Below are 19,954 nucleotides of genomic sequence, written 5' to 3'. Positions count from 1 at the left end.
TCTCTCTCTCTCTCTCTCTCTCTCTCTCTCTCTGTGTGTGTGTGTGTGTGTGTGTGTGTGTGTGTGTTTAACTGCCCTAAAGTGGGAGATTAGGTGAATCAGAAGTCAGAATGACAAAAATGGCAGTCCCTTATCCTCGAACAATGTCAGGACCCCACGCAGCACCCGACAAACAGCAGGTGCTCAATAAACAAGAAGAAAATGAAACTGCGAAGAGGATATTGAAAAATAATCCTCACAGAGGATTACTGTGCAGCTAGGCTAAGATTCACTGAGCATACTAAGCAGGCTGGACTCGCCCCCGAACCCAGCAGTGTGCCCTGGAGAAAGCGAACTGAAGTTAGGCCTACGGTGGCTCCCTTGGTCTGAAACCTCAGGACAGATGGGGGTGGGGCACTGTCCATCAGTGACTTGGGCTGCTCTAACATATGAACCGGACTTATGCAGCTGGTGTGATGGCTCAGTTGGGGAAACACTAGCTGTGCCAACCAAGCTACCTAACTTCATCCCTGGAACCCAGTGAACGGAGGAAAGGGGGAACGGGCCACACAGAACTGTCCTTAGACTTCCACAAGTATGCATGTGCGCACAGGCATATGTACACACAAACACACATACACTAGACACATTATAACCAATTTTAAATCTTAGCTGGGCAATGGTGGCACATACCTTTAACCCCAGCACTAGGGAGGCAGAGGCAGGTAGGTCTCTGAGTTCCAGGCCAGCCTGGTCTACACAGAGAATTTTAGGACAGCCAGGGCTACACAGAGAAACCCTGTCTCAAAAAAAAATAACCAAAACCAAAACAAGCAAAGAAACTTTGTAAACTTTTTTTTTTTTTTTTGAAAAAAGTGGTCTTAGTAACTGGGCCAGAATGGAACATGCTTGTAACTCCAGCACTTGGGAAACAGAAAGAAAGTCAAAGAGCTCAACACCAGCTTTGGATATATGGAGAACTTCAGGCCAGTCTGGACTACATAAGACCTTGGCTCAAAATAGGGGGTGGGAGTCAGCGAGGCAAAGACACAGCTTAGTTGGTGAAGTCCTTGTCACAAAAGGATAAAAACCTGAGTTTGATCCTCAGCACCCACAAAAAAGTAGGGTGTGGTAGCATGAGTCTATACTTTCAGTGCTGAGCAGGTAGAGACAGGAAGCTCCCTGGGGCTTGCTGGCTAGGTCTGGTGGAATCTGGTGAGCCACTGTCAGCCATACCCCAGAATGAAACAGACACCTGGGTCTTCTCTGGGGCCATGTGTGGGCATCTCTCCACCAAGACTCTCTCCTTGCTGCTGCCGAGGCTTGTGCCCTCCCTCTGGCAGTGAGGTGCTGGCATTATTGACCCTGGATTCTAAGGGCCCCATAAGCGGACTGGCAGAAAGAAGGAAGATTGTTTGCTAAAGGGAAAAATTGGGGTTAAATATTAACATAATAGCACCTGTGTAAAGTTCAATGAGGGCAACGGAAGGTGTTTCACCATTTCTAGGCTAGAAACATGTCTGGGCACCCTAGAATGACGTGAGAGGAGTGGCAAGGGCTGTGGCGGGGAGGAGTCGACTTCAGTGATGCCAGGACCTCGGCAGGGAGGAGCCCATTTCAGTGATGCCACTTTATTGTGACTTGTGTGGCACTAACTACAAACCTTACAGTTATCATGGTGGGCTCATAAGAGAAGAACACCAGTGTTCATCTTCAGAGTGAAGAGTGAGCATTAAGAGTCTTCACAATGCCTCCGACATCTCTGAAGATTACCTCTCAGAGCTGTGCCTGGCCGGCTGGCCCTAAATAAAGAACAAGCCATTGACAGCTTTAAAATGAGACACAACAAAAGAAGTATCGCAGACCATCCAAGGTGGTCCAGTTACTGAACCTGATGGAACCATGCTAGATGTAGACATATCAGGAAGACTGAGTTTGAACTCTATTTTCTTAACTAGCTAAACATTGAGGGGCACCACCACTAAAAGCTGCCATCAATTCAACCACCCTATATATCTGTCTCCAACCCCTCCTACTTCAGAAGAAAGAAAAGACCTTTAAGAAAATCTGTCCTGATTTAAGTGAGTAAAATCCTTGATATGGAAAATACATACTGTATCTTCTTTTCTTTTCTTCTTTATTTATTTATTTATTTTGGTAATTTATCAAAAGACTACTTTTGCCTTGGCCTACAAAAGCTTGTCCAGTCTTACCTTACTGATTATTTTAGTTAAAAGAAACAGTCCATCTTTGGAGCTGCAACTAGCAAAATTTTGCTTCATTAAGCAAAAGTTGTGTAACATTTAATTTCTCATTGCATAAGTGGATTGGGATTTCCACTTGAGAAGAATTCTCTCCAAACAGTAATAAATAGCAAGGGCCAACGATATGAAGGCAGACTCTGGAGATGAACTGAGAAGTAAGGCTGCTGGGCGTGGTGGTGCACGCCTTTAATCCCAGCACTTGGGAGGCAGAGGCAGGCAGATTTCTGAGTTCAAGGCCAGCCTGGCCTACAACGTGAGTTCTGGGATAGCCAGGGCTATACAGAGAAACCCTGTATCGGGGGAAAGAGAGAGAGAGAGAGAGAGAGAAAGAGAGAGAAGTAAGGCTTACAGAACACCAGTGGGATGTGCTCCCGGTGTTCTAAGAGATCAGTGCATGCATGTGATACCGGCTGAGTGCATTAGCATTTCATAGTCACGCAGCTGAAGGGTAGGATAGCCTGAAAGCTTTGCCTTCTTTTTCTGTGTTGAGATAGGGGCTCACATAGCCTAGGTCACCCTCGAACTTCGGATCATCCAGTCCTGGGTGTTGGGGATTACAGCTGCGTGCTGCCAGATCCAGCTTTTGAAAGTAGTCCAATACATTTCTTTGTGGGAAATGTTATTTTTCATAAAATGATTGCAAATTTATTTGCCCTTGAAAGTGAAATCGACAAAATTTAAGCCATGATCAGATGACACAGGATAAACTCTCAGGCCACTTTTGTGACCTCCGTCAAGAGGACATGCTGGGATTGCCTGAGACCCTTCCTGGGCCACACCTATCCCTCTTTCTGCATCTCTCACACGGATGATACACCAGGTACTCTGTTCTGAGTTCTTGCCAATCGATCGAGACACAGCGGCTCAGGTACATTATAGCCCCTTAATCAGACTGCCAGTCAGGAAGTGACTCCAGTTCCTGTCCCTTTATGAGGCTTGCTGCTTTCTTTGCTTCTCCACCAGGAGAGATGCCCTGAGCCAGGCAATGGCCATTTCCCTTGTCCTGCCCCCTGCTGATTAGGAGTCTTGGGTTTTCTCACTGCAAACTGAAGATATCTTCTCTTTCTTTGAGTCACTGTGGGCTCAGGAAATGCAAACCACTATTGCTAGCCGACTAAGCAAAATATTGACAGCAATGTAAATCTGATGCAGGAGGAGCTGCTTCCATCCCTGGCTTTGTTAGCACTCGACATTCTTCAAGGGGCATCTAGCTCAGATGCTGACCGGAGAAGACAATCAAATATGGATTGAATTTTCCGATCCAAATGGAATATTTGTGTCTTTCCCAGTAGTTGTCCCTCCTTCCATTTGAGGGATTATTTGTTTCAGCATTACATGGTCCCTAGGGACAGAAAAGATGCTGCATTTGGAAAGCAATCCTGAATCCAGAGGGGGAGCTCTCGCTGCAGCTCCACTGAGATCCTGTGCCACAAATGGACACCACGGAGCAGGCCAGCTTCTCCCCGAAGGCACGGCATGCACACCCCTCCCATAGAGGCTCTGAGGAAGACCCCAAACCAAGACTCAACGTTGAGCCACCTAGCACAGCATTAAGCAGCACTAAGTCAAATATTAAAGACAAAACCCAGTATTTGTAAAAGTCTCCTTTGACACAAATCCACAGACAGAGATAATGGAGACAGGCAAGGTCAGACCTTTGCTGCGTGTAACTGCTGTTCTAGAGGTATCGCTGAAATGCACACCCTGGTAATGTGAGGCACATTACCATAGCTCCTACGGACTGGAGCACACTTCATAATCAGACATTTTCTACATCTGCACACGGGACATTTCTCTATGTTCCCAACCACAGCTCGCTTTAAAAAAAAAAAACAAAAACGAAACGAAACAAAATAAAAGTGCCCAAAGCCAGATGTTCTAAGTGGATGTTCTGGGCTGATATTTTACTTCTGCTTTCCTTTACAGCTCACTTCCTGGGGCAGAGTAAAAAAAAAAAAAAAATTTAAAGCATTCAGACACACGTGCTACCGTAGCTGGAACACCCATTCTGAGACAGCCCTCTCTATACGCTCATTCTCAAAAGCCTGGACTATGCAAACAACGATGCGTTGGGCAGAAGGCCAGTTAATAAATCTCATTTCCGACCGGCATCTGTGTGAAGCGGAGCTGGAGGGAGTAGCCTCTCCAGGGAGAACCAGACCTCGACTCATTCGCTCTCTGAATTAAAGAGTGTCACCTCGGATGGCCCTCACCACATTTATTTTTTTAAGCAGCTCTTAAAATATATGGATTGCTAACTGCAATGGGGAAGCTGGGGCTGGAGACGCTCTCTTATGTAGTAGTTGTTAGAAATGTGTGCAGGCGGCTTTACTGGGCCATTTTGGTACTTCATTGCTTTAAATGTAATTTCCAACACAAGGCTGATTTTTTTTTTTTTTTTAAGAGAAGCTTGCTGTTATAATTAAAGTGCACAGGGGTTTTGATAATGATTTGTTACCTATTTGACTCCAGGCACTGATACCTGACTTATGATGTCCACACCAGAACATCACCTCATTTTTATAGTGAACAGTATGGTACTTGGCCCCTGGGGGATGGCTCAGTTGGTAAAGGTGCTAGCTTCTAAGCCCAGACACCGAGTTTGATCCCTAGAACCTACATGGTGGACGGACAGAACACACTCAGGCAAGGCTGTCATCTATGGTACGTGTACCCACCCACGCTAAATGAACAAAAGCCTCATCCCTCGTGGGAAGCCATCATCCCTTCTAGGTGTCCACACCGTCTCTTGCCTGAAATGCCAGCAAGGTCAGGCATATTCCAGTCTAAGCTCCTGAGAGTGACCCCCCCCCTTTAGTAACAAAGCATTTGTTTACATACCTACGAGCCTGCATGTGTTCTCCAATGAGGATGAAACCCATGGCTTTGGCAGCTAACCCTACATCTCTTGAAGAATAAAATTACACGGCCTAGAGTGATGGCAAAACAGTTCAAGGCACTGGCTGCTCTTACAGAGGACCTGGTTCGATCCCCTGTAATCACAACTGTCTATCACTGTCTATAATCTGCCAGCCTCACCTGGCCTTGGAGGGCATTAATGAAAGTGGTGCATAGACATACATGCAGGCAAAATAGACACAAAATGGAGAAAAAAAAGAATATAAATCCTTCATTGTAAGAAGCAATGTCAGGGAAGAAAGCCTAAGAGCTACTAGAGTCTACCTAGGTACCAGCGAAGCAGCCAGGAGCAGAATTGCTGCTGGTCTTGCCAGGGCCTTCAGTACATTAAGGCTCCCCCAGGGACTGCACGGAAAACCTGCAGGCGTATCTCATTGCCGAGAGCTACCTCAAGCCTACAGCCAAGGTCAAACTTTTACTTTGGTTAAATCTCTATTGTGGCTTTCAAACTGCCTTCCAAGTTTCCTCAGCCATCAGATGGCTACATTATTCCAGTTCTGGGATGCCAAAAGAATGATGGAATGCTTCCTGGACAGAAAAATGTGTCACATTCTTCCCTTCCCTCAGGTCTCTCCAAAAACTACGCAGTAGTTGTACTCTATTGCTCATTCACTTTAAGAGAGCAGACCAAGGGGAGCATCCAGTGTGTCTGCTTCCAAGCGTGGCCCGGACATCACTCAGCACAAATGGGACCATGAGGACAGACGGCTCTCTTTAGTGGGTCCATGGCATCTCTCCCTACAGTACCCAGCCATCCTGTGCTGTAAAATGTAAACACAAGGATACTTCCCGTAAAGCACTTGCCTCGTCAGATCTTTACTAAAAGTCAGGCTTTTCTCTTTTTAATTTTATGTAATTTCAAGCACCTCTATAAGAAATCAAAATGCAAAGCAGAAATCACTTAATAACCGGGAGAAATAAGTCGAATTAAAAACACAAATTCAGTTCCATTTAAAAGCAATGCCTTTTTTTCTTTTCCAAGACAGGCTCGTTTGACCTTCTGTCAAATAGTTTTCCATTACCACTTTAAGTTGGTTCACATGAGTAATAAAATCCAACTAGGCAACTTCCTCTGGTCCACGTGGTACAGTGTGTACTCCATCCTAGGGGCAGCAGCTACTGACAGAGCAGGGACTGAGTCATTTAGGAAACGAGGGATTCAACTGTGTCGACTCTAAGAACAGTTCACAGCAACCTGTTTCATTCATTTCTAAATTCTCTTTTTAGGTTTTGAGGTTCCCAGTGGAGGAAAGTAGGAGGGGACAGAGTTTCAAACTGCAAGATCCCCAAGAGGGAGAATCTCAGAAGCTGAGGATGAGCCGTGGCTTACATTAGGAGAAAAACAAACTGGAATCTTTAAGGATGCTGCGCAGGCTCGATTTATTGGAACCATAAGACGTGAGACTTGGTGACCTAATGGGTACAGCCAAAATTAACTTTAAGTATTTATATAACTGCCAGAGATGACAGGGCAAAGGGTTGCTTTTAACACTCCCCTCCCTTTTTGAGTCAACAAATGGCGTCTCAACTTAAAGGAAAGGAAATGGGGCACTTTGGGTTCTACTTTATGATATGTATATAGAATTTGAACACAGAACAGTCCGCCCATAATACAATTTGGAAATTCAGATGAAAGGCTTATTTTTTTTTTTAAAAAAAGAGTTATTTCCTGTTGCTCACTGGCTGAGAGGATACATCTTACAGGTATGTGTGCTCTACTTTAAAGCAAAAGCATTGTTGATGGTTATGAAGGTTACGTTTAAAAATAACCACCTTAGTACAAAAGAACTTCAGAGGGAAAAGCTATCTGTGAGCTGCCTAAGACCCACGTTTGCCATCACATTGTCATCCTTATCAAACAATGCAAACAATTTTAATGAGCTTATCTATGGGAACATATTGCCAGATATGTTAATGCAAAATAGATGCCAACAGCACAGGCAACTCATTAATCAAAAAGCTCACAATACAATGACTGATAGCACTCCCATCCTCAAATCAGACCTCAGCAAAACATCAGGCGTCACCTTCTACTGTAAATAAGAAAGAAGGGCTCCCCCACCCATGCAGAGGCCATAAAACTCTTCAGAAAATGCGTAGCGGCGCCGGTTTTTGTTTTTTGTTTTTTTCCCTAGATCCGAAACAGTCCAGTCTCTTTCTAACCAGCCTAGACTTCTATGGAGAGAATTTTGGTGAATGTCTGACACTGTGACCTCTGCTGTCAATCCTTGCACCAATCAGCGCGCAGAATTCTTACAAAGCTCCATCAATCTGGCGGTTTAACATCACACACTGCAGCTTCATCTAGAGGATTCCATCTTTTCCTGCATGCTCCCCAGGTTAAGCGCAAGCGCGCTCCTCGCCATCCTCCCTTTCTCGCCATTCTCCCATTTGTTTGCTCCTTTAGTGGCCGCCACCTAATGGTTCCTTTAAATGCTAAAAGGGAAAGAGAGGAAGTGCAAGAGCTTGTGTTCTTTCGGGGATGCGGGAAGATGGCATGCAGGAAAGAGATGGAGGGAGACCCCTTGCAGGCAGCAAACCTATCCACCCGCTAAAGCCTCCATGCTCACGCCACCGACACGAGACCCTGCAACCAAGCAATCCCGGCCTCCGCGTTACGTAACGGGACAGACCGTCCGCAGCCTCCCGTGCCAGTACCTGTAGGACCGCTCCCCGCGCACTGTGTGCTTCCGGAAAGGAATGATAGTCCCGTTATCCTGGATGATGTCGTTGTTGTTCTCGCCATTTGGGGACAACGTTTGGGTCGGCCCGGGCATTGGCGCTCTCCCGACAGAGGGAACACACGCGGAGGCTGACTGGGGCGGAGGGTTGTGTCTCCCCGCTGCTTGCTGCTCACCCTGCAGCCGCGCTCTGCTTCAGCTCTGTGCCCGGCCCCGCCCTCCAAAGGCCACGCCCTCGAAAGCCACGCCCTCCCACGTCAGGGCGCCTGCAGCAGCTGGTCACGTGGCCATCCGTCGCCATAGCAACCCGCTAACTCGTCAGCTTGCCTAGGTTCACGCAGAGCCGCGCAGCACGAGCGCCCCGGGCTGCAGGCTGCAGAGCAAGGGGCTGGCCGGCATCTGGCATGGACCCGCCCTGCGCCCGAATTCGAATGGCTCTTCCTCTAGCTGCTTCCTCTTAGACCAGGCTGTCCCTGCAGCTGTACACACAAAAGGACCCATACCCAGGCCTGGGGAAGCTCCAAGGCCCCGGACTGGAAACGTGGTCAGGTTGCAGACAAACCCACAAAGACCTGGTCGCTAGCTTCTAGAAAGGTGGGGGACTAAAGGGGTTAAGTTTTCCCGCGTCCTCTACTCTCCAAAGCAGCTGCCTCTTGCTTAAAAGGAGCAGAAAAATGAAACCCATGAGGAAGCTGCATCTTCTGAGACCATACTGTGAGGACGACCGTTGCAAATTAAATGACTCTATGCAAAAGAATTCCCCAAGAGGGCTTAAAAAATTATTTATGTAACCACCAGTTTATAGTATTACCATTATAAGAGACCTTTTTTTTTTTTTCTTTTTAAAGCAGGCTCTTGGTGGGTCTAGGCTGGTTTTGAACATATGATCGCCTTGCTCAAACTCCCAAGTCCCCGGATTATATATGCCACAAAGCTCGGCTGTTGTTTAATTCTTTACCCTGCCCTCTGGTCCCTATCACTGATTCTGTCCTTTATTACCACGAGAATTAAACAAGTGACCACTGCATTTAACACTGGGGAGCTCAACACTCAGGCTATTTCAGCAGTGCAATTGTTGTTTTCAAATAATTTGCCTGTAAGTCAGGAACCATTGTCCCCAGTTTAAAAACCAGTAAACTAGAGAAGATCACACAGGAAATGGTAAAGCCAGGCTTGCAGAAGATGTGTTGTTTTTAACCACTGTGACCACACACTATGATCTCTGGTATTATAAACCTAAGTAAGAAGTGGGTATTTTAAGTACATGTCCAAAATATTGTGACGAGATGGCTGTGTATGGAATTGCAGGTATTACGCAAAACCTGTGGATCCAGTAATAGACTCCAAACAGTCCCTGCATGGGACCAGTGTTTTCTCTTCCAGAGAGAAGAGGGTCTAAAGGATTCTCTACTCATTAGAACACTGGCTTCTCCCATTGGAGAGAGAGGAAGAATGACGATAAATGGCCAAAAGTGGTCAGCTATGGCTGTATTCCACCATAGGCCACTATATGGCCTGTCAGCTTCCCCGTTTTGTGATACAGATATTAATAACAAAAATTCTGTCATTCCTGAAAATTCAACAGCATGTGTCCCCGCTTATAAGTTATTTCTGTGTCAAGCCTCTGGGACTGGAATCAAATGTTTCACAGCCCAGATGGTAATGATAATCTCAAGCAAGCCCCTCCCCATTTCCTTTTTATTTCATACTCCATTTTGGCCGGTTATTTTAATAATAATTTTATTTTTCTGCTTATTCAGTTACTTCCACAGGACAAAAGCTGGTCCCTTCCTCTGAGTCCCTCTTGTGACAGTTGTGTTTCTCATCTAGTCGGGATCCAGCTCTGACCTGAGGCTGACTAAGGTCCATGAGGAGATGCGCTTATGTCTGAGAAGCACACCAAGTTTCATTCACGTCCAGCAACTAGCTCAAGGGGTCTGACGATTCCGTTCACACTTCCTTCTGCTATTTCTGTTGCTTGACCCACTTGTCTATTTCTCTGACTTGCTTCCTTTCACAACCGCTTTCCCTGCCAGAAAGGCAGTCAAGTCAGTCTCAACCTGAAGGATGCTATCCACAGCTCAAGTGGTCTGTTTTCACTGGGCTCTCGCGCGGGGGTTCTTTGATGGAGCACACTTTCGCATGATCTCATATTTAAATATGTTAGACATAGTTGGTGCTATGGTGAGGACTAACTTGGTCAAAATTTGAGTGTATAGTTCATTAATTTAAACTCCTTTCTATCAGTAGTTTGCAGAGTAAACACTCCTACCCACTTACCCGTCTAGTTGTCCCAAGAGGGGACAATGACCAAAAATGTAGTTGGTAGACTAAAAAGGGAGGGATAATGAGTCCAGCAGGGGAGAGATGCTCAAGCTCTTGTAAATCTTCCTCTATGACTTCTCTGACTATAAAGGGACCCAGAAAGCTCCTGAGACCAGCCATTACCCTATAAGATGCAGGGGTAGCAGGGGTAATAATTTGAAAACATTAAACAGATGTATTTCATTCCTCTCCCCACAAATCAGGTTACCTGGCAGCTCTTCTCCCATTTGGCCTTGGAGGAAAGGGGATGGCAAACTCCACTTAGGGGAGAGGATGGTACAGGCTTGGGAAATTGGGTCCTGGGGTTTCCACCAGGAAAGGTGGAAAGGGGCCATCTTTTCAAGGCCCACTTGAATGTAGGAATGAAGATTAAAACAAACAAAACAAAAACAATAAAAAACCAACCAACTGATCTCTGGGTCTGTGTCCTAGAAGAGAGACATCGAAATAGGCTGAAGGTACAGCCAATCCTAGAGGAGAGACATCGAAATAGGCTGAAGGTACAGCCAATCCTAGAAGAGAGACATCAAAATAGGCTGAAGGTACAGCCAAAACTAGGGGACCCTCTTTGTCTCATTTCACATTGAAAAATCTAGGAAAGGGCTACTCTTGAAAGAATGTCTCACCAATTCTTTCCATCCCAAAGGGAGGTGCAGTTTATCTCAGTAAAGACCTCCTTGCTTGCCAATCCAGCTCATCACTCCAGTGAAGAACTCTTTAACAAGCTATGGCTCCATCACAGTAGAAACCATTTTCCTACCAAGGTATGCCCCACCACAGCCCCATCACAGTGAAGTCTGATCAGATGCCAGAAGAGAAGAAAGTTCTAGAAGTTTCCATCTGCCCTCAAGGAAACAAGCAGGAGGTTGAGTGGTGGATGCTTCAGGGAGCTGAGTTTAGGGTAGCGGTGATGGCAAGGGTGTTGCCACATCAGGTGGAAAGGGACATTAACAGTTCACAGGAACTCAAATAGGAGAAATAACTAGCCTTGAGAAAAGGGACACGATGCCAGAGGGAGACGTCTGCAGGAGGAAAATGCTGCTAAAGACTTCAGCATAGAGCACCAACTGAAGGCCTGGATGCATTAGACCAGAATGCCCCAGCGTCAGACCAGAATGCATTGCAAACTCAAAGGCTGACATAGGACCCTGAGCCCCACCTCCCTCACATTCTGGCTTTCTACAAGCTCTTCTCATCCATCCAGTCACCCAGACAGCAGGGGAAAGGTAGAAGTTCTTAACATTTGATCCTTTGTCCAAAAGATGGAGCTCAAAGGTGCCTTAACCAAAGGTGCCTTAACTGGAAGATGCTGTAATACTTTGAGCTGGCAACTCACCTGGCAACTTTCTGGTTCCTTAGTGCCTAGCTGGCTAAGGGAAGTCACACAGATGAAAGAAAGGAGAGAGAGAGAGAGAGAGAGAGAGAGAGAGAGAGAGAGAGAGAGAGAGAGAGAGAGAACTGTGTACATCTGACTACAGATGACAGTTTTGCTCTGCACCCAGAGGGTTACCTAAAATTGCATGCAGACCATAGTCCTACAGCTCCAGGTGCTTATGGGGTGGTGGTGGGGGGCGGCACATGGGCCATTCCTCTCATCAAGCAGTATATTAAAGTTGGGGCTCTGGACTCAGGCAGCTGTGGGTGCTAGGCTTGGCTTGGCCACTCACTGTTATGTATGTTAAATAACTTGTTTCATATCTTTAAGATCTCAATCTCTGATCTATAAAGCGGCTGTAATAATACGGGGGTTAAACTATATAATGTCCTGAAAACACCTGCCCTTGAGACAGGCGCAGATCAAGTGCTATTGGAAGTATTAGTATTTTTATTTTCATTTAACACAATTTCCTTTCTTGTGTCCTAGCAGTTGGTAGAACAAGAGGAAACAACAGCAACAAAAACAACAACAACAAACCCTCAGCAACCCTGACCTCAAGACATTTCCGAGGCTGAGGGTAAGGAGCAGGGATAATGTAGTTGCAGTACAAGAGCTAAGATCTGTACCAAACTCACAGTTGAGTTGGGAAGGAGGGTCTGAGTTCTCTGGGCAGGATCTGTCTAGGATGAGTAGCCATAACCCCATCTGATCATTTCCCGTGTGGCACTTCTCTTAGGGAAGGGCCTTCCACTGTGGCGTTGTTCACTGCCATGTCTGCAGGCAGAAGGCACTAAACAAATGGAATCATTCATTCCTTCAATGAATGTTTTAGGGGAGGAACAATCTGTTAGAGGCTGGATATCCGAGTTTCTTGCTCATCAGGTGAGATGCTTATCCAGTAGGAGGTGCTGTCATTGTAAAGAGGGATGGAATAGAGAGGAAGGATGGTGTACGAAGGCTGTACTCTCTGCAGAACATTGCAGACTGTTTTGCATGAGAGGGAAGCAGAGTGCACAGTGGCAGGGCCAACATGATAAGGGGCTTCTGGCCATGCTGAAGAGCTTGGCCCGGATCTGAAGGTGATCTGCAAACAGGAGGTACAGAAAGGGCCATTAAGGATGAACGCTGCATACCACATTGTGATGAGCATACCATGTGATGCTCAATTGAAGAAGATTGGAACCAGCCCCCTAACTTAAACCAAACAAATTCAAAACAAGCAAGACTTAAACCAACAGATCAAAGGACTAGAAAAGAAAGCACACGTTTGAAAATTAAAACAATTTAAATCCTTTAGGATTTGGTAGGTAAGCGGATATGGGCCAGATAATGAGTTTGAGTTAAGGGTAGGCAGTGAAGGGGACAGAAACACCTCGGATGGATCTACTTGATGACCAAGGAGATAATAATCTAATTTAGTAAGCTTAGGACTACAGATTAAACTGTTGTTTTGAAAGAAAGTTTTTTTGAAATGTGTTTTAGTCATAGAGAAAAACCTACAGTAGGCTTCATATGCAACAGATAGTCCTTTAATATTTGTTGAGTATGTGTGGGTCTCAATCTTATCAGATGTGTTTGATGTGGATGTACACTAATTTATGGATAAGCAATTGCTGAAGCTGCAGCCCCCGCTCTTTCTCACCCAGGCAGTGAGATAAGACCCTTAGGAATTCTGTAAAGGTTGAGTGATGAAAAGCAAAATGTGCACAAGGAGTTTGCTTAGGGCTCCAGGAAAGAGACGTCCCAGGAAGGGACAGGGCTCCAGGGCCAAATGTCATCTAAGGCTGAATCAGATAAGAACCGAGAGAGAGGTATTTACTCTCCAACTGAGAGAGACACATTTACTCAAGAGCCGAGAGAGAAGAATTTACTCAGTTTGATAAGTTCTCAAGATATTGTTAAGGGGTAGATCAGGTCCGTCAATGAATGCTGAAGGAAAGAAAGACATCTTCCAAGGAAAATTCCAAGCTGCAATTCTTGCTGAGGACATGAGTTTTCCAACTAAACCAAAATCATAAAGGAAAGGAAAGGAAAGGTATTACATAGAGTTAATAGCTAATGGGGCTCTGTGAGCATTGGCCCTAAAATACTCCTTGCCATCTTAGACCAATGCGGTATTGATGAACATGCCCTATATACCACACACAGCTGGATTGACACCCCTTCTCAACTCTAATGGAGTTCGTGTGCACACACACAAAAGAGCAAAAACAACAAACAAGTAAAACCGGAGGTATTTAAAATTTATGTTTGGCAAGCAGGGTTTCTAGAACATACCCAGAGGGCAGAGAGTCAGAGGCAGGATAATAATAGCCAAATGGGGGCAGGGGAACACCATCAGATTTCATCAACCAGACCCATGCAAAGAAGACTGGACGAGACACAAGCTAAGAGTTCTCTAGGGATATAGGACAGACAGCATCAACAGTTGCAGAAACTCTTCTCTCTCTACCCCTCTCTTCTCTCTCTGCATTGCCTTAGGTGTGAGACATAACAAAATGATCACAGCAGAGCCAAAACGTAACAGCAGAGCTGCCTACAGCAGCAACTCACGGATCAGGACTGGGCATGAAGCTGATTCCATCCCAGAAGCGCCTTTTCACCTGCAGGCTTTCACAGGTTAAAATGTGTTTATGGACGATGGTCTTCATCACTGTCAGAGGCACTCACAGCGGTTGCGCCGCCTCAGATGGGGGCTTCTCCGCATCATTATCACCTCAGATACAGATGGGATTTCACTTGGCAGTCACCTCTGCTGCCCCAGGACAGGCCACTTCTCACGTGCTGTGCTCTATTGTACTTGTGAATGGGAAATGGGAGGTTCTGTTTACTAATCACTGAAAATATGCTACCCCCCCCCATTACATCAGTGAATAAAATGCACAGTCTGTTGGCCAGTGGCGCTGTCCCTGAAATCACATCAGGGATATAGAAGTGAATTTGAATTTGGCTGGCGCTTCCTCTGGGCCTGATAAGAATTTTGTGATACAGGCATGCGTCTGGGCTTTAGATAATACTGATAAATGTTCTCTCCCAGATTCAGAAAGGTCTCTTCAGAACCAGCCTATATGAGTTTGTTCCCCTAGTAACCGGAGTTTTGTTTTGCTCGAGACTAGGTCTCACTATGTAGCTTTAGTTATCCTGGAACTCACTATAAAGGCCAGTGTGGCCTCGAACTCACAGAGACCCACTGCCTCTGCCTCACAAGTGCTGGGGTACTGGCTTTTGTTTTTTAGACCAAAACAAAACAAAGTACTTATTTCTCTCTTGGACCAAACTCTGGGTCTTCTGGAAGAGCAGCAAGCGCTCTTTTTTTGTTGTTTTGTTTTGTTTTTTCTCGACAGGGTTTCTCTGTGTAGCCCTGGCTGTCCTGGCTGTAGACCAGGCTGGCCTCGAACTCAGAAATCCGCCTGCCTCTGCATCCCAAGTGCTGGGATTAAAGGCGTGCGCCACCACCGCCCAGCAAGCAGGAGCTCTTAACACCTGAGTAATCTCTCCGGCTCCTAATGCTGACTTTTGAGATCATCTGTCTTTGCACATTGCTTATGAGACAAGCTGATAGCATAGTGGATTTGTTCAGAAGGCAGGGTCTGGCGGGTCTCCTAGTATGCCAGCAAAATAATGAGACTTGCGTGATGTTCAAACAAAGACTAGTCCATCTACCATATACGGTAAGAGTTCAATGTTGAGCTTTATCTAATTTACTTTTCCTTAAATTTTTTAAAAGAGTAGGTTTTGCTTTTTGGAGTAACTTATGGAACATGGTGTGGATGCAATTTTAAAACACTTACAGAACATTATGATTTTTGCAGTCATTCAATCAAATCTGCAATGTCAGGTTCCAGTCCATTAAATAAAATGTGTTTTTGAACTATAGCATCTGGTTAAACCTCAGAGTGTTAAACACATTTTCCAGAGAAATACAGAGTAATAAACATAATGAAAATTTTATTATAACATGAATACAGAAAACGAAGCAACCCTGTTTGCAGAAACCAAGGGAGCCCCACTATGATGGCAATGTTTGCCTTAGGGTTTAACCTTTCTTTGGCGAGTATTTGTTGAGCACTTACTAAGTGCTAGGGTTAGTTTAGGCATTGATGAAACACATTTACAGACAAAAAAAAAAATCCCTTGGCCTCACAAACCTACACCTAAGTGTAAGAATGCCAATATGGTGGGGCTAAATAGAGATAATGAACAGTATGTCAGATGGTGGTAAATTGTACAGGAAAAAAATAAAGCTGGGGAAGGGGTACAGGAAAGGGATGGTTTAATTTTTAAATGGACTGGCCAGTGTGAGCATAGCTGTCATGATGACATCTACCCTGCATCTTGGGAGGAAGGGCAATGGGCATAGGCAAGGGCAAAGGCCCTGAGGTGGGATACTGACCCAAGGAACACTAGGAGAACCAGGTGTGTTCACACAGCAGAGTGCACGCCTGCAAGTGCGTTGCAGAGAGCAGAGAGATAGCTGTTGGAAAGGAGGTCAGAAAGATCACAGAGAGGCAAGAATGTGCAGGGCTTTGAAAACTTATTGTAAAAGCTTTTGGTTTAAAGCCAATGTTAGAAACCACTCATATGCAGTAGTGTTAGCAGCGTGGGCACGCATGTGGAATGCTCCCTAATTGTAGTAAGAACAGCACCTAATATTTCATTGCCTTTTATGGGCCAAATGCTATGCTTTACAAGGTGTCAGGATTTTAATCCTCAAAGAAATGTCAAAGAAGGGGGCTATTTTAAGTCCCATTTGTCAAGGAGGTAACTAGCTAAATGACTTTGTGAGATCTACAGCCAGGATGTGGCAGAGCTGGGCATGAATGTGCCTGTCATATGTTAAAGGCATGTCACCTTTCACTGGGGTCTGGTTAACCTGAGAAGTGGAATGCGGAATCCAGGTCGGGGAGGGGCTGTGGAGGAGCAGACAGCAGAAGGTCAGAGGCAGAAGACAGCTTAGTGTCCAAGGAATGTAGGAAGCAAGGAATGTAGAAGAATGAGCCCCAGGCTGCGATGTAGGAGTGAGATCAGAGGCTATGCAGGAGACCCATGTTCATAGGAATGAGGCTTGGGGATACACTAAGGGGTTGGAGGAAGACATACTAAGATTTTGGGTTACCAGAAAAAGAGAGAATTTTCTATCCTGATTTGTGGTGATTGGTGATTTTATTTCTGTATAAGCCTTAACTAGCAGTGTCCATTTTTTGGATGCCTTCTGGAAGGAGAAGAGACCACAGGCTCTTCTTGGTATTTGTATTCAAAGCTAGAATCTGTTTTCATTCAACATTTTGTAATTCACCCATCCAGCTCTAGACGTGGCTATTTGAATGCTTTCACTGAAATGTGTCTGTGCCTGAATTTATGAAATTCCTTTATTTCCTTCCTCCACTTTATTTCCATGCTAAAATAGGAACATACCCTCATAGCGTGACTGGATGGGGCATCTTAAAAGGGACAGGAGGCATGCAGGCCTCAGTCTGATAGGGAGAGAGGAAACTCTAAGTACCTCTAGCAAATCAATAACCTTCCAGAAGATTCCAGGGCTTTCAAGAGAAGATCTCCTTAGGGGTTCTCAAATGTCAGCCAACCTATTGAGCTTTAGTAGCTGAATCTGCTACTGCAAAGCTGAAACCAAGCAAAGAGCACTAGACCTTCAGAGTCACTCGGAGCCTAAGCCATGGACCACAAGCAGGAGGGAGGGTCTTTATGAGCCTGGGGGCACCTCTGTCAAGCCTGGTGTGTACCACTGCGGAGCTGTGACTCTGGAATGCCTCCCCTACAGTGCATCCAGGGAACAAGAGGCCAGCAGCTGGAAAACAAGTAATGGGAGAGGAATCCCCAATTTCTGATCTCATCCACATAAAATTTGCAAAAAGAAAATTAAAGCAGCTTATTTCATTATGAAAAGAGAGAGAGAGAGAGAGAGAGAGAGAGAGAGAGAGAGAGAGAGAGAGAGAGAATGCAACTGTAAATTATGAACTAAGACTAAATTTCTACCAGAAATGTTTTAATTAGGATCTATAGTTTGTTTCATCAGAAATGGCTTTAATTAGAACTTAGAGAACTCAGGATCTTCACATTCTTAATCTGTATTGGCTCAGCATCTACAGAACATGAATTGTGAGCTTGGATGTGAGGGGTCTCTCACAGAGAGTAGCACACAAATACACAGTGGGCCACCTACAAGAATCTTCCATTTAATATCTATCTAAAGGAATCAGACCTAGAAATCTGAAGGGATCTAGGTTTTTTTAAACTTAAAATTTTGTTTTCTTTTATCCTGTGTACCTGAGTGTTTGTCCTGTATGTATTCCTATGCATCATCATCATTCCTATCACATGCATGGTGCCAGAGAGATCAAAAGAGGGTGCCGGATTCACTAGAACTGGAGTTACAGTTGGTTGTGAGCTGCCCTATGTGTGGTAGAAACAGTGTCCATGTCCTTTCGAAGAGCAGTCAGTGCTCTTAACCACTGAGCAATCTCTCTAGCCCAGGATCTCGGTCTTCCTCAGTCTTAACCACTTACAGGGAGAGTCAGTGAATCATCATCAGTCAGAAGACAGATCCACAATCAACTGTCAGGACTAACTCTGTTACTCAGCCATCTCTCAGTGCCCTCCAGGCTGTGTTCTAGCCTGTCCAGAGTCCTCCCATCAGTGTTCAAGGACACAACAGAATCAGCACAAATGAGAACTGGAGCTGTGTGCAGAGGCAGTGAATATTATATTGCTGCACGCTTCCTCTGGGAAATAAAGTTCTTCTACTCTGGTGGTTTAGCAGGGTTGATAGACCTACGGGCCAAGATGTATAGAGCTGCTGTGTGTGTGTGTGTGTGTGTGTGTGTGTGTGTGTGTGTTATTTCTTATTAATGACAGCACTGCACAATTAAAAAAAAAACAGTATAAATCATATGTCTGTCACATTGCTGATGGAAAGAATAGCAAAGTAGAAAGAATTCATGTTTGGATTTCAGATTTGCTTTTGAATTTAGGTGTTGGTGCTTTCAAGTGAGAGAGCCCTGGCCAAATTATTTAACTTCTCTTCTTAGCCTTAGCATCTTCATTCATTTCCAATGAGACAAGTTGACATATAAGCTTAGTTTCTACCTTATCCTCTGTAAAACAAAACAAAACAAAACAAAAAAACAAAACAAAAAAACCCCTTTGTTTTTAAATGTCACTTGTCCTTTCAAAAGATTGGATTTATTTCTTATTTCCTTGAATATGGAAGGGCCTTACACCGTTTTGATCAATAGAGTTTGGTAGATATAATGCCAACTATGCTTACCTACACCAAGACCTGGATGTAGTTTTTACTTTAGTATCTTGGCAGTCATTTGTTCCACAAGCAGCCAGATTACACCCTTGCCTTCTTGCCCTCACTCTGTCCTCTTGACCCTTCCCCCTCTCTCTCCATTCCCCTCCTCCCACCTCTCCAAGTGCTCATGGTGGGGCTCTACTTCTGTCCCCACCCTCTCTCTCTCTGTCTCTCATACCTTCTCAGCTCCCCTCCCCTTGTCCTGAATAAACTCTAGTCTATACTTAAAAAAAAAAAAAAAAAAAAAGCCATATTAGCTCGTGAGGCTGCTTGTATTCTAATGCTAATTGGGTCCCCAAACTGTTTGCAAAAGAGGGTCTGCACATAGCTTCTGGAAACCCGTCACCAGTTAATTCTGATTGGTAAATAAAGATGCCAAAAGCTAGTAGCTGGGGAGGGGACACAGAGGCAGGATTTAGGATTCCCAGGCTTGGGACTGTGAAGAAAGAGAGAAGAGAGATGCCATGTGTGCAGGACAGAGCCTAGCCGCCTTGTAAATGGGCCAGAGAGCGCGGACCAGACAGAGGGCTGCTCAATTGGAGTTGAGAGCTGCCAAGATAGAGCATAGAAATTAGTAAGTAGTAACTCAGAGCTATCCGTGGGAGGTGGTTCTAACAGCACGGAGGGTAGGTAGTTGTCTAGTTATTGTGCTGCTTAAGGATACTAAAATACAAAGGCTTGTGGCAGAACATTCCCCTAATGAATAAAGATTTCAAGGGACCAATCACTGGGCAAGGAGTAGACAGGTCTTCTGAGTCCTGGAGAGGAAGAGGGAGGCAGGAGAAGGAAGAGTTCTGTTTGGGCAGGAGAGATCTTGGAGGTCTCAATGTTGGTAGGGGAGACCCCCGGTTCAGGTGGTGGAGCTGCCAGGAGCAGCTGCAGGAGGATTTATGACTTAGAATAGCTTACAAATTAAGATGCTAGTTGCTGCGCCCAGTGATTGTGCTACCTGTTGATTTTAAACTAAGATTGTGTGGTATTTTCCTTCGGTCAGCTGGGTTCTAGAGAAAGGTATGGTAACAGGGCACCAAAGCCAGCCACGGGGAATTTGGAAGTGTCGGGTGTGCGTGAGTGCAGCCCACCAATGGGAACT

General features: G+C 45.2%; 1 protein-coding gene across 5 annotated transcripts in view; it reads right to left on the bottom strand.

Annotated features, from left to right (window-relative positions):
- Positions 1-19,954, bottom strand: part of Mapre2 (microtubule associated protein RP/EB family member 2) — a 140,865-nt gene that overhangs the window by 85,451 nt on the left and 35,460 nt on the right. Inside the window, exon 1 of one of the 5 annotated variants that reach the window (XM_021214484.1) lies at positions 7,821-8,072. The exons of 3 other annotated variants lie outside the window; for them this stretch is intronic. In XM_021214484.1, coding sequence (XP_021070143.1) covers positions 7,821-7,939 — 119 coding nt within the window. In that variant the 5' untranslated portion in view covers positions 7,940-8,072. Of the gene's footprint in view, positions 1-7,820; positions 8,073-19,954 lie in introns of those variants that run through there. One more of the 5 variants, XM_021214488.2, reaches the window with a different exon arrangement.

The sequence above is a fragment of the Mus pahari genome, chromosome 15 (genome assembly GCF_900095145.1).
Source record: "Mus pahari chromosome 15, PAHARI_EIJ_v1.1, whole genome shotgun sequence".
NCBI classification, from domain to species: Eukaryota; Metazoa; Chordata; class Mammalia; order Rodentia; family Muridae; genus Mus; species Mus pahari.
Note: the sequence above shows the minus strand (reverse complement) of the source record. Positions and strands in the feature narration are given on the sequence as shown.